Genomic DNA, 12,588 nt, shown 5'->3' with positions numbered 1-12,588 from the left:
GCCTGCCCTCTCTCTGTTACAGACAAGAAACGATAAGATAAGCACGGATAGAGAGGTGTTAAAGGGCTTCTGGCAGCAAAATGAGACTTGCTCCTGGAATAATCAGAAGCGTTGAAAAGGAGTTGGAAAGAGAATAGCTCGCGCGCTCTTGCAGAGGGCTGTAGCATGTAAAATAAACCCAAGATGGGACGCCTTCCACACACCGTGGTCCTTCGCCTGGGGTTCAAGGAGTGCCTGAACATCCCCGCAGGAGGAGAGCGCCAAGCCAGCTCTGCGCAGGGGTGTGGCCCCTGCACACACACCTCTGACAGCGCCTGCGGAGAGGGGGCCGCGTGGGTGGCGCTCCCCGGTGCCACGCTCTTGTGGGACCCGCTCTCCCGGCCCAGCCTGGTTCCTCAGGTAAGTCTCTCCCTCCTCCCCCACGCGGTCCTCACACATCTGTCACACAATGCATCCGGGGCCTGGGGTTTACCGTTTCCTGCAACTTCAGGCTCCCGCATCCAAATGCTTTGCCGTGTGCATCTTCTCTACGGGAGGTGTGCAGGTGTTGTATCACCGAAGGCTGTGAATAAGTAAACAATAAGCAGCCAGAAGTGGCCCGTTTCCCACATGATACCCAGGGAAGGGTCCAATTCGCGCCTCTCCGTGCTCTGGAAAGAGTCGCGCCCAGCGTGCCAGAGCATTTATTATTTAGTGCATTTATTGTACCTGTCCCAGGCTGGGTACTGCTCTAAGCAAGTCCAGTCCCACCCTTTATCTGTGCAATAGAAAAAGCCTGGGGGGGGGGGCACAACAGGTGAATTGGAGGGAGAAAACCAAGAGTGTGGCCAGGCTTCCCCCCCCCCATAGATTGGCTGTGTGACCTTGGTCAAGTGTCAGAACCTCTCTGAGCCTCAGTTGTATACACACAAAGTCCCATTGCCCAGGCTCAAATCCTAGTTCTGTCACTCACTAGCCAGGAGAAGTTGTGCAAGAAGTTTATCTCCTCTTGGGATGAGGACAGGGCTAGGAGCAGTACCTCTCACTAGGGCTGCTAGGATTAGTGAACGACAAGTGTGTAAAGCACGGTTCCTATGTGGTGCCTTGTAAATACTCACTGCGATATTCATTCCCAGTTGTCTGGTTATATGTTTTTTTAATTCTTTTTTTAATGTTTATTTTTGAGAAAGAGAGAGAGGGAGAGAGAGAGAAAGACGGGCAGAGAGAGAGAGAGACAGAGAATCCCAAGCAGGCTCTGCACTGTCAGCACAGAACCAGATACGGGGCTTGAACTCATGAGCTGTGAGATCATGACCTGGAGCCGGAATCAAGGGTCGGAGACCTAACTGACCGAGCCACCCAGGCGCCCCTCATGAGCCCTTGTTCTATGCCAGGCAGCCTACATACCTTCCCTTCAATTGTCACAAGCCCTCTGAGGCTTTTAAGCGATCCCTACTTTCTGGACAAGGAAGACTGAGGCACAATGAGGCACAATGAAGTCAACTGACTTGCCCAGGGTCACAAAAACACACAGTAGCAGAACTAGAATTCAAACCTAAATTGAATTTCTAGGCCTAAAATTCTTTTTCAACCGGGACACGATTCTTCTGATTCCCCCAGGGTAACTACCTGAGCAAAGGCTTTTCATTTTCCTAAGAAGGAAGCTGATAACATCCCCTTAGTCTCTGGGAGGCAGTGTGGTCTGATGCCCATAGGAGGGGCTGAAAGTCTGAGATCAAAATCAGAGCTGCCAGGTTCTGTTCCCACGCCCAAGCCCAGGGCTGCCCGAGTTTCCTTCATCTCCTGGGTGTTCTGTGGGCCTCAGGTCTCCCGCCCACCCCATGATGACTGAGAGTCCGTCATCTTTTTCTCTCCTTCCCAGAGGCGGTGCAAAACTCCACGCAGTCGTATCTGGCATCTCCAGCTTTGAACTTTAGGGAGAAGGAGACCTTATGGTTATTTGACTATTATGAAGTCAGAGTCTCCCTGCCTCCAACAGGGAGGGCCAAAGTGGCCTTGGCAAAGCGGGGTGCATACGTCACCCATCTTCTCGGTTTGTCTTGCAGCGATCAGGTCCAGTACACTGTCCACCATCCTGCATAATGTATGAGCCCCTCGTAGGAACAGGATACCATCAGCAGTGAGTCTGACCACTGCGGGCCATGGACGTGTCTGGAGGCCTTGCCAAGGCTGACGTCTCTCTCTTGGCAGGAAATGAACAGAGGGAGGGAGTAGGTGTCACCTGAAGCTGGAGCGGGAGCTGGCCTCATCTTGGGCCTTGGGATTTTGCAAAGAGGCTGGGGCAGACAAGAAGACACCCCCAAGAAGGCAATCTGTCCCTGGCTTAGAATCAGCAGTGTGCTGTTGGGGACAGCTAGCCTCCTGTTTCCTGGGCTCGAAGCTCCCATTGAGAGAGTTGGGGGGGGGGGTCAGGGGGGCAGGACTCTATGAGTGTGGTTGAAGGTGAGAAGGGAGATTTGGGAACTGGGGACACGGACCCTGGCTATCCTGTGCTGCGCCAGCGGCAGCAGCTGTGACAAGGTACATCAGGGTGGACGCCGTGGACAAAAGTAGGTATAAGGTAGCCCTGCTTTCAGGGGAACATGCCCAGACACAGTGATCATGGTTGAAACCTGTGGCCTCCCTGGGGGAGGCGTGCTTACGTGAGTGCGCATGCGTGCAAGCATGTGTGTGTAGAACCAACTAGGTCAGGAATGAAAAGTGGGAGGTCCGATTGGCTTGAGAGCCAAGGGAGGTAGGGCATCTGGGTAACAACACTTCACTGGATAACAATCTATTTCATTGGATTTGATTCATTCATAGAATCAGTGAGTACTCGCTGGAGACCCCCAAGACCACAGCAGCTACCGGGCTTGGGATATGGAGATAAATCAGACCCAGGCACTCACCGTCTAACTGGGGAGCAAAGCCCACTGAAGTGGAGAATTCAAATACCTTGTCGTCAGTACTGGAACAGCCGTGCGTATATGGTGCTGGAAGCCGTGCGTATATGGTGCTGAGGTTGGCAGGAAGAACTCCCTGAGGCAAAACCGAGCAGAGGCTGGAAGGATGAGGGAGCTCTTCAGACGGAAACAAGGGAAGGGTGTTCTAGGCAGAGGGAACTGTATCTGCAAATGTGTGGAGCTGTGAGACCCTATACACTGGTTCAGGAACCTTGAACAGATCCTATGGTGGAAACTTGGAAGAATGATGGGACACAGAACAGTAATCTTATCTATCTATCTACCTATTTATTTATTTATTTATTTATTTACAGAATAAATAAATTCTAGTGGGGGGCAGGAAATTTGTCAGCTTTATTCTCTGCTGAAGTCCCAGAGCCTAGATATGTTGTGGATGAACAAACAGAAGAGAAGAGGGGCCCAGAATGGGTGGTGATGTCAGCTGAGCATTTGGGCTTTATCCTGGAGCCCATGGGGAGCCTCTGGGGGGTTTAAAATAGAAAAGGGACATGGTCTGGGGCACGTGGGTGGCTTGGTCAGTTAAGCATCCAACTCTTGATTTCCATTCAGGTCAAGATCTCACTGTTCATGATTTTGAGCCATGCCTTGGGCTCTCTGCTGTTCGCAGGAGCCTGCCTGGGATCCTCTATCCCCTCTCTCTCTGGACCTCCTCCATTCGTTCTCTCTCTCTCAAAATAAGTAAATAAACTTTAAAAAGGGGACAATATCTTTTTTATTTTTTAATGTTTATTTTTATATTTGAGAGAGAGAGAGTGAAAGCACAGGCAGGGGAGGAGCAGAGAGAAAGAGCGAGAGACCAAGACAGAACCCGAAACAGGCTCCAAGCTGTCAGCAAAGAGCCTAACTGGAGGCTGGAACCCAGAGCCACGAGATCATGACCTGAGCTGAAGTCTGACACTTAACCAACTGAGCCACCCAGCTTCCACGAAAAGGAAAAAGATATGATGTGGGTGGGAGGAAATCACTCTGACAATGATGTGAAGGTTGAAGAGACCCGCTGAAGTCTCAAGTTAGGACACTGTCCATATAAGTGGGTGGGGCTAGGTTGGGAAAAAAAATTGTGCTATACAATTGACAAGCAGCTTTGATTTTTACAACATCCCCTTAAGGCAGGAGTTTCCCGGTTTTACAGACTCAGCGAGGCTCAGTGTCTTGGCCTACGTCACACAGCATGCTGCTAGTGTAGCTCCGGGTATCAGTCTTTTCGGGGACGCAGGCCGCCGCACAAGATGGGGATCCGACTGTGTCAGGTGGCAGCGGGAAATCGCCGTTTCCGTTCAGTGATAGCGGGAAAACCTGGTCAACCACGGCTAAGAAGGGCTGGTGACGGCAGAGGATCTGGCCTGGGAAGGACGGCTGGGAGAAGGAATTTGGGTCTCGGCGGCCGCCGTAGGAGCGGCGCTCGGATCCCCATGGCAACGGCAAGAAGCAGCGGGAGCTTCTGGGCGGTGCTGCCGCCTCGGCGGATTGGACGAGCGCGCGGAATCCGTGAACTGCCCGCGGCCCTAGGGTGCAGGTGCTGGGGACCGGTCGATGGGAGGGAGCCGGGGTGTGGGGACGGTCAGGGGTGTGGCCAGGGCCAGGCTGGGGCCTGCGAGGGGGACACCGCCCCGAATCCCCCGAACCCCTGAGCCCATTGTCCCAACCAGGAGCCATCGTTCGGCCTCAGTTTCTCCAAAAAAGAAATGGGGGGAGGGGACTGGGCATCCCAGTCCAATGGCTCCTCTGAGCCTCTGAGACCTAGTATTTTTCTCTCCTCTGCAGTTCCTGGACTGACTGGCGCTGTCCTGCCCGATGGACGTGAGTCCTAGGCCCCTTACCCTTTCCCGGAGCGACCCCCTAAGTGCCTTAAACTCGCCCTGACTTTGCCTGCCTGGAGCCCAGACTGGAGAGGGGGCTCTTTACCCAACATAGACTCTTCGAGCTCGGGAGGAGAGTGTGCGAGAGTGCCAGGAATAGACTTCACACGGAGCGCACATTCCCGCTCTTCCTGGCAAGCTGAGGAGCTTGCCAAGTGATCAAAGAAAATAGGCATCCCAGGCTGAGGGAACAGCTTGGACAGAGTCTGGGGCGGGAGAGAGGATAAGGTTTGGGGAGCTGCTGGGACTTCAGTATGGCCGGAGTGTGGAGGAGGAGGGAGGCAGGGCTAGACTGGGGCTTTGTCACTGAGATAAGTTTGGACTGAGTCACTGGGAGCCACTGATGGATTATAAGGGAGAGATACACAACCCAGCTGGTGTGGAAAGGGGCAGAATTGCAGGTTGGAAGACCGTTAGGGGCCAGTAATGTGGCCTGAGGGACAGTAAGGTGGTGCAGAGGAATCAGAGACAGTAGATATGTATGGAGAGGCATTCTGAGAGGAAGAGCAACACACCTCAGAAAGTTCTAGAATGATCAACAGGTACCGATGGGGCTGAAATGGGGACAACAGGGGACGGTCACCTTTGGGGAACAGGATAGTGTAGTCCCGATGACTCTCTCCCCAATATCTGGTGGCTCTTCCTCCCCTCTTCCCAGCCACCTCTGGAGTCCCTCCTGGTATTTTGCATCCCTGCAGCCACTCCCACCTCCTCGTCACCCCTTCCTCCTGTGCTTGTCCAGGCCTCCTCTAGCTCGTGGAATCCAACCCCGGCTCCCGTCAGCAGTCCTTCCCTCCTGCTTCCCATCCCTGCCATCGTCTTCATCGCCGTGAGCATCTATTTGCTGCTGCTCGGTGTAGTGCTGCTGGCGAGGCACTGCCTGCTGGTGAGGGGCCCGCTGGCGGCCGAAGGGTGGGCTCTGGGGAAGAGGAGGCGCTCGGTGCCCTCATCTGCAGGCCCTTCCTCTGAGGCTCCTTTGCCAGTTAGCCCCCGCCTCTATACCTTTCGCGCTCCCTCCTTTCCTGTCCCCACACGCCACCTGGCCCAGATCCCGAGCCCTTCCCTCTCGCAGGCCCAGGGCTGCTGCACGGACTGCAGCTCCCCCTGCAGGAAGCAAGGCGCTTCCAGGCCCCAGGACTGTTGCTGGACCTGTGCAGAAGCCTGCGACTTCCCTCTGCCCAGCCCCGCCCGCTGCCTGGATGCCTGCTGCCCCCAGCCCACCGAAGCTGTGAGTTCTTGTCCTCTCCCTGGCTCCTTGAGCCCTGGCCTGGGTGAGCGCCGGGCCTTCTTTTGTCGTTGTTGGTCAACAACGTTGATTGCTGAGCACCTCCTCTGGGCCAGGCCCAGTTCTGGGTTCTGGCTCAGTTGGAGACAGCCAAAGGCACCCTAAACACCACATCATATGTGTATCTGGTGCTGAAAACGACTTTGAGAAAAGAAAATAGGGCGGCAGCTGGAGAGAGGTGAGTAGCATGCAGGGCAGACAATGGCTTCTGAAAATGGAAGTTAAAAAGAATAAACAGCCCCTCTCGCAGCCCCCTTCTGTTCACTGAGCACTTTCCAGACACTGCCACTTTTATGAGCATTATTATTTTGTCAACAACGCTGAGAGCTGGGTATTTTTTTAAAAATGTTTTTATTTTTGAGAGAGAGAGAGAGAGAGAGCACGAGTGGGTAAGGGGCAGAGCGAACCAGAGACACAGAATCCGAAGCAGGCTCCAGGCTCTGAGCTGTCAGCACAGAGTCCGATGTGGGGCTCGAACCCACAAACCGTGAGATCATGACCTGAGCCGAAGTCGGATGCTTAACTGACTGAGCCACCTCGGCACCCCTGTTTTTTTTGTTGTTGTTTTGTTTTTTAATGTTTATTTATTTTGAGGGAGGGAGCAGGAGAGGGGCAGAGAGAGACTGAGACAGAGAATCCCAAGCAGGCTCTGCACTGTCAGCATGGAGCCTGATGTGGGGCTCGATCTCCTGAATCATGAGATCACGACCTTAGCTGAGATCAAGAGTTGGATGCTTAAATGACTAAGCTACCCAAGCACCCCGAGAGCACTCGGTGTTTTTAAAAACCTATATAGTTCTGACTATGAAAAGCATTGATTACAAAGTGTGCATGTAGAAATATGGAGAGAGTACCAGTCACCTTATAAACCAGCTCCCGAACCAAGGTTGTTACATGCTGTGTGTGTCCCTCACATACTAATGTGCAGTCCCGTCACTGTTGTACTATACTGTCATTTGGTAAAGATGGGGCCATACCACACATACTGTTTCATCACCACCACTACTTGCCCTTTTTACCTGGACACCACCCCTTGACCCCTGTCTATGCCTGTGTGTAGATTGGTAAGTATTTTTATCCCCTTCTTGCAGGGGGAGAAGGTGGCTCTGGAAAGTTGAGTCAGAGTCTTGCATAGCAAATCGCTTCAATGTGTGTTGAAACAGAAGCCTCACGGAGAAGTCTTACTCCCAGAGGACAGGCCATTTTTGCCTTTGTGGGTTTAATGGTGTTAAATGTAATTGACCACCTTCCTATTTTGGGCCCAGATTTAGAGAGCAAAGCTCTTGCCCTTGAAGTGGTGACCTTCCCCAGGAGGAAAGAGGGAAGATAAAAGACTGGGCAAATTCATAACTTGTGCAGGGACCATAGTTGGTTAAATTCCTGGGAGATGTTTTGAGTTTTGAAATAAATTATGAGGCAAGGGGCCCTCTTTCAAAAATAATCTGCTTTTGGTTCCTGAGGGGTAGCTGGGAGAGGAGCCCAGGACTGGGGGTAAGGGAGCGAAGAGGAAAAGGAAGAAGACCCAGGGTCCTAAAAACTCCTATTTTATAGGAAATGGTCAATTACAAAGTGACTTCTGGCCCCCTCTCCTGGGAGGCACTGCCCTTTGCCCCTGCTATCAGTCTGGGCCTTTCCTCCTTGGTCAGGGTGAGGATGGAGTGAGGAATTCTGGACCCGGAGACCTCAGGGCCTGATCTACCCGGCTTCTGCCAGAGCCAGGAAGGAAGGATTCTAGAATGGCACAGAGCAGGGTGGGATCATTGTGTCCTTGAGCTGTGTTTGCACTAAGTATAGTCAAGTATCTGTTCTTGGGTTTCCTTGTAGTAACAGTAACAACCGCAACCATACAAAGTTCCTGCCTACTTTATAGCTCTCAGAGACTGAGGCTTACAGAGGCTTGAGTGACTCACCTGAGGCCTAGGCCAGGACACAAACCCACGTTTCTCTTCCTCTCTGGGGGATAAACCTGCGTGTTCTGCTTCTTTCTTAAGCCTGTGGCAAGGATCTCATTCATTCATTCATTCATTCACTCACTTATTTATTCACCTACCAAAGATTTATGGAGTCATATTGTTGAGGCCCTGTGCCAGGCCCTAGAGGCTCAGCAAAACATGGTCCCAACCCGCACAGGGCTTCCATTCTCATGAAGGACACAGAGGAATAAGTAGGCAGTTATGCTCGACCGTGAGAAATGAAGTAATTCAGCGCAATGGTTGGTTCTCAGCCCTGTGTGTGACCAGAAGCACATATGAGACTTAGAAAACCAGGCCTCCAGGCCCCACACTTCATAGGTCTGGGATGGGATTGGAGTTTGTGAATTTAAAAAAGGTTTTTTAATATTTATTTTTGAGAGAGTGTGGATGGGGGAGGTGTGGAGAGAGGGGGACAGATGATGTGAAATGGGCTCTGCGCTGACAGCACGGACAGCCCGACGTGGGTCCCGAATACATTAACCATGAGATCGTGACCTGAGCCGAAGTCAGATGATCACCTGATTGAGCCACCCTGGATTTTGTGAATTTTTAATTAATTAATTAATTAATTAAATTCTGGGGCACATCAGGGTTAAGAACTATTGTTCAGGGCAGTGCCTGGGTGGCTCAGTCTGTTGGGCCTCTGCCTCTTGATCTCAGGTCTGTTCTTTTTTTTAATTTAATTTTTTAAATGTTTATTTAATTTCGAGAAAGAGAGAGACAGAATGTAAGCAGGGGAGGGCCAGAGACAGAGGGAGACACAGAATCCGAAGCAGGCTTCAGGCTCTGAGCTGTCAGCACAGAGCCTGACATGGGGCTTGAACTCACAGAGTGCAAGATCATGACCTGAGCCGAAGTTGGATGCTTAACCACTGAGCCACCCAGACACCCCTATTTTATTTTTGAGAGAGAGACAGAAACACCAAATCTGAAGCAGGCTCCAGGCTCCAAGCTGTCAGCACAGAGCCCAACTGGGGGCTCGAATTCACAAAGTGTGAAATCACGACCTGACCTGAAGTTGGCACTTAACCACCTGAGCCACCCAGGCACCCCTCGGCTCAGTACTTGATCTCAGGGTTGGGAATTCAAGCCCCGTGTTTGCCTCCATGCTGGACGTGGGGCCTACTTAAAAGCCTGGGGGAGAGAGCCGGGACCCAAATAGCTGCCTGTTGTTGAGTGTTCACTGTGTACCAGGCATTGTACTTGGTGCTTTCCGCTGACTCTCCACCATGGGCCTACGAAGTAGGCATTAGTTTTGTTTCAGAGATGAGAAAACTGAGGCTCAAAACGTGAATTAGCCAAACCTGGGCCTGAATTTGGCTCAAATCTGGGCCTGAGCTCTAACCTCTAAAGATGGCTGCCCTTCCCAAAATCAAAAGTGCAAGAAATCGAAGTGGAAAACTGTAGAACCTAGAGAAACACAAGGGTTAACCATCTTGTGGCATTCTTGCTTAATGTACTGAAGTAGCAGATTCCTTCCAGAAGCCACATGGCTGCTGTGAGAGTCGAGAAATCCATTAGACAGTTATAAATGACTAGCTCTAAACCCTTCCAGTGGACAGAGCCCAGAAATACTTTTAATACCCTCTCCTCTGAGGGGAGGGCAGCGGAGCGGCTCTCAGCCACCGGTCCTGTGTGGCGAATGACGGTGTGGTCCTCCAAATACCCACAGAGCCCACTTCATCCCCAGACCGGGACTCCCCAGGGACACCCCCAACCACCCCAGCATCAGACACAAGGGAACCACTTCAATCTCCCTTCCGCCATGACACTTGAAGGCTCCTCCGTGAGAGACAATTCTTCTGGCAGCACACACCAGCCCAGTTCAGACCTCCATCTGCAGCAGGCAGATCCCTTCCCCTCACTGCAGCCCCTACTGATATCCGATCTCACCAGTCACCTGACACCGCACCCCCAAACCTCAGCTGTTTGAAAGGTCATTCCCCTATTCCTGACTTGGCCTGGTGTCTGATTGAGCTGTGCAACTGTGACTGTCACTAGCTCAGCCTCGGGCCCCAAGGAGCCAATCTCCTGTCACATCCTGGGTGTGTCCCACTCCAGCCACTTGGCCTGACTCCAGTCCATGCGTGAAGCAGTCGCAGATCCTGTCACAGGGCAGGAGGAGAGAAATAGGACAGTTCTCCATTCTTGTCACTAAGGACATGCTGTTCCTATTCCCCAAGCGTCAGACCCTCCTGTTCCCCCTGGGAGCTGAGAAGCCCTCTTTCTTCTTTGCCTAAAGGAGGGGAATGATTTGATTTAGCCACTCGTTCAGTATTCATTTGTATCTCACATACCTGTTGAGTGTGCATACCTGTGCTAGGTCAGTGGTGACAGGAGATGAACTGTCCCCGTCCCAGGAGACCCAGAAAGACGCTGATATTCCTGGCAGTGGTGTCAAGGTGTAGCCCCCTAAGCCTCCATTGCCTCTCTTGTAAAGAGTCCCCCTGTGCAAGGTTCTGATAAATAAAAGCGAAGTGACTCTGAAACACTAAAAAAAAATTTTTTTTAATCTGTACATTACCATTTTCAAAGACAACAGAGGCTTTTAAAAAATCAGTCACAAATACCATCTGTGCCTTGCACGGAGTAGGTGCTCAGAAATGAATAACGAACGAGATCCTACAGTCTGGTCATGATGTCAAGGAAGAAATTCACAAAGCCGAGTTATTTTCGTCATGGACAGAAAGTGTGTGCTTTCCCTGGTCTCCTAACTTGGAATTGAACGAGACCACGAGGATATAGTAGAACCACCTTTGAGCTGAACATTGGGACTCAGTCGAACAGGGCTATTTGATCTCTGGTCCTCCATCTCCTCGCCTATAAAATAGGAAGAAGGAAAGAACCGCCTGAACTCAGTAGTTTGCAACACTCTCTCCTTGCTGATTTTTCAACAGCACAGGGAATTGATTTGTTCCGAAGAACGGTAGATGGTACCCTCTGTTCCACTGGGCAAATGGGACTTTCCAGGCCTCTCTGTTCCCTTCTCCCCTGAGAGGGAAACAGCATTAGGGCACTGGTCACCCTCCCTCCCGTCCACCGCCCTCACCCCTTCCTCCTCTCCCACAGGGTTGGGCCCCTCGCTGCCCTCGCTGCTGCCCACTCTGCGACTGTGCCTGTGCGTGCCAACTGCCTGACTGCCAGAGCCTCAACTGTCTCTGCTTTGAGATCAAGCTCCGATGAGGACCCGGAATCCTTGCCCTTCGGGGAGCGGCCAACCTCCTGGGCCTACATGTTCCCTTCCCTGAGGGGCCACTGGACACCTTTCTCTAGGCCACTGGAACCACAAATGGCCTGCCCAGCTCATCAGCCCAGGAACCAGCCGCGGAGAGCCGGGCTCCCTGCAGAGCAGGACTCAGTGAGGCCTTGGCCTGCTGGACAGCAACCCGTTACCAGGGAGAGGGGCTAGTGGTCTGGCAAGTGCCCCTGCCCACCTCTCCTCCTCCCCATCTACACTGTTATAATCAAAGGCGAGGGTAGGAGACTGCTCACCACAAACCACATTATGGGACAAACTTAGCCTTGAGTATCAGGATATAGGGGCACCACAGCCACACCTTGTCCGTGGACTCCTGGTTATTTTGAGGTGAGTGTAGTGCCCACATCTGCTCTCCCGCCAAAAGATTGGTCTCCTGAGAATCACAGCAGCCACCATCAGGGCCCAGAGGGGGGTGGGTTTGAGAAGGAGGCATAGAGAGCCACAGATCTGAGTCTCCTTTCCTCTCCTTCCCTCCCCACAGATCCCTGGCAAAGATTGATTTCTCCTGACAACCTTTGAGGGCCTCAGGCTGGATTTCCAAGGAAGAGATTTCCTCAGAAGTACCCGTGAGTGGGCAGGGCCCTCCCCCTGCCCCCCAACTAGGGCAGGCCCACTGGCTTCCTTCCCCTTCTCTCACTTTAGGCCTCACGCTGGCCTGAATGTCAGGGGCTTCAGGTTTCCCTAAATATAGGACCCTGCCAGGGGATCCATGGCAAGGAAAGGGCAGGGGTCACCGGAGAAGGTTGGGGACATTGGCTGGGGGGAGGGCAGGAGCTGCCTTATAACCCAGCCCGGGAGCGGCCTGGCCCACTCGCTGCTGACCAGGCTCTGCCCGCTCCTTCAGCCTCCTCACAGGTGGGCGCCAGCAGGACGCCGCAGGGGTGGGGTTGGGCCTAAGGGGTCCAGATTAGGAGGGGAGGCCCGGCTGGTAGGACGAAGGGCTCGGAATGGATCTGGGGGCTGACCAGCTCGGGACAGGTTTGATTCTGGAGGGGGAAGTCAGGTCCCGGGGAGACGTTGGCGCAGGGACTGTGGCGCCGCATCCCAAGACTCGCTGGGGCGAGCGGTGGCCGGCCGGTTCCGCCGCAGTCGGGCTGTGGATGGCAGCGGGGGATGCAGCCCTGCCCGCGCCGGCCCGGGCCGAGAGGGCGTGCGCACACGCGGCGAGGCTGGTACCTCCGGGGCCGCGAGCCCGACCCGGGCGGCTGGGGCGCCCACACCCGCGCGGGCGGGCCACCCGGAGCCGCTG

General features: G+C 53.2%; 1 protein-coding gene across 5 annotated transcripts; it reads left to right on the top strand.

Annotated features, from left to right (window-relative positions):
• Positions 1 to 2,749: 2,749 nt before the first annotated feature.
• Positions 2,750 to 11,906, top strand: LOC120242225 (keratin-associated protein 10-11). 5 transcript variants are annotated; one of them, XM_039247827.1, is made up of 7 exons: positions 2,750 to 2,807; positions 4,073 to 4,479; positions 4,728 to 4,763; positions 5,481 to 5,708; positions 5,895 to 6,050; positions 11,150 to 11,666; positions 11,821 to 11,906. In XM_039247827.1, exons 3-6 carry the CDS (start codon positions 4,758 to 4,760, stop codon positions 11,261 to 11,263), a joined length of 504 nt encoding a protein of 167 aa, XP_039103758.1. In that variant the 5' UTR covers positions 2,750 to 2,807; positions 4,073 to 4,479; positions 4,728 to 4,757; the 3' UTR covers positions 11,264 to 11,666; positions 11,821 to 11,906. The 5 variants fall into 5 exon arrangements, with proteins under 5 accessions (XP_039103758.1, XP_039103759.1, XP_039103761.1 ...); XM_039247828.1 differs by having other exon boundaries at positions 2,768 to 2,958; positions 4,245 to 4,479; XM_039247830.1 differs by lacking the exon at positions 2,750 to 2,807 and having other exon boundaries at positions 3,859 to 4,479; positions 5,565 to 5,708.
• Positions 11,907 to 12,588: the final 682 nt, after the last annotated feature.

The sequence above is a fragment of the Hyaena hyaena genome, unplaced genomic scaffold (genome assembly GCF_003009895.1).
Source record: "Hyaena hyaena isolate Hyena2069 unplaced genomic scaffold, ASM300989v1 scaffold_306, whole genome shotgun sequence".
In the NCBI taxonomy this organism is placed as follows: domain Eukaryota; kingdom Metazoa; phylum Chordata; class Mammalia; order Carnivora; family Hyaenidae; genus Hyaena; species Hyaena hyaena.
Note: the sequence above shows the minus strand (reverse complement) of the source record. Positions and strands in the feature narration are given on the sequence as shown.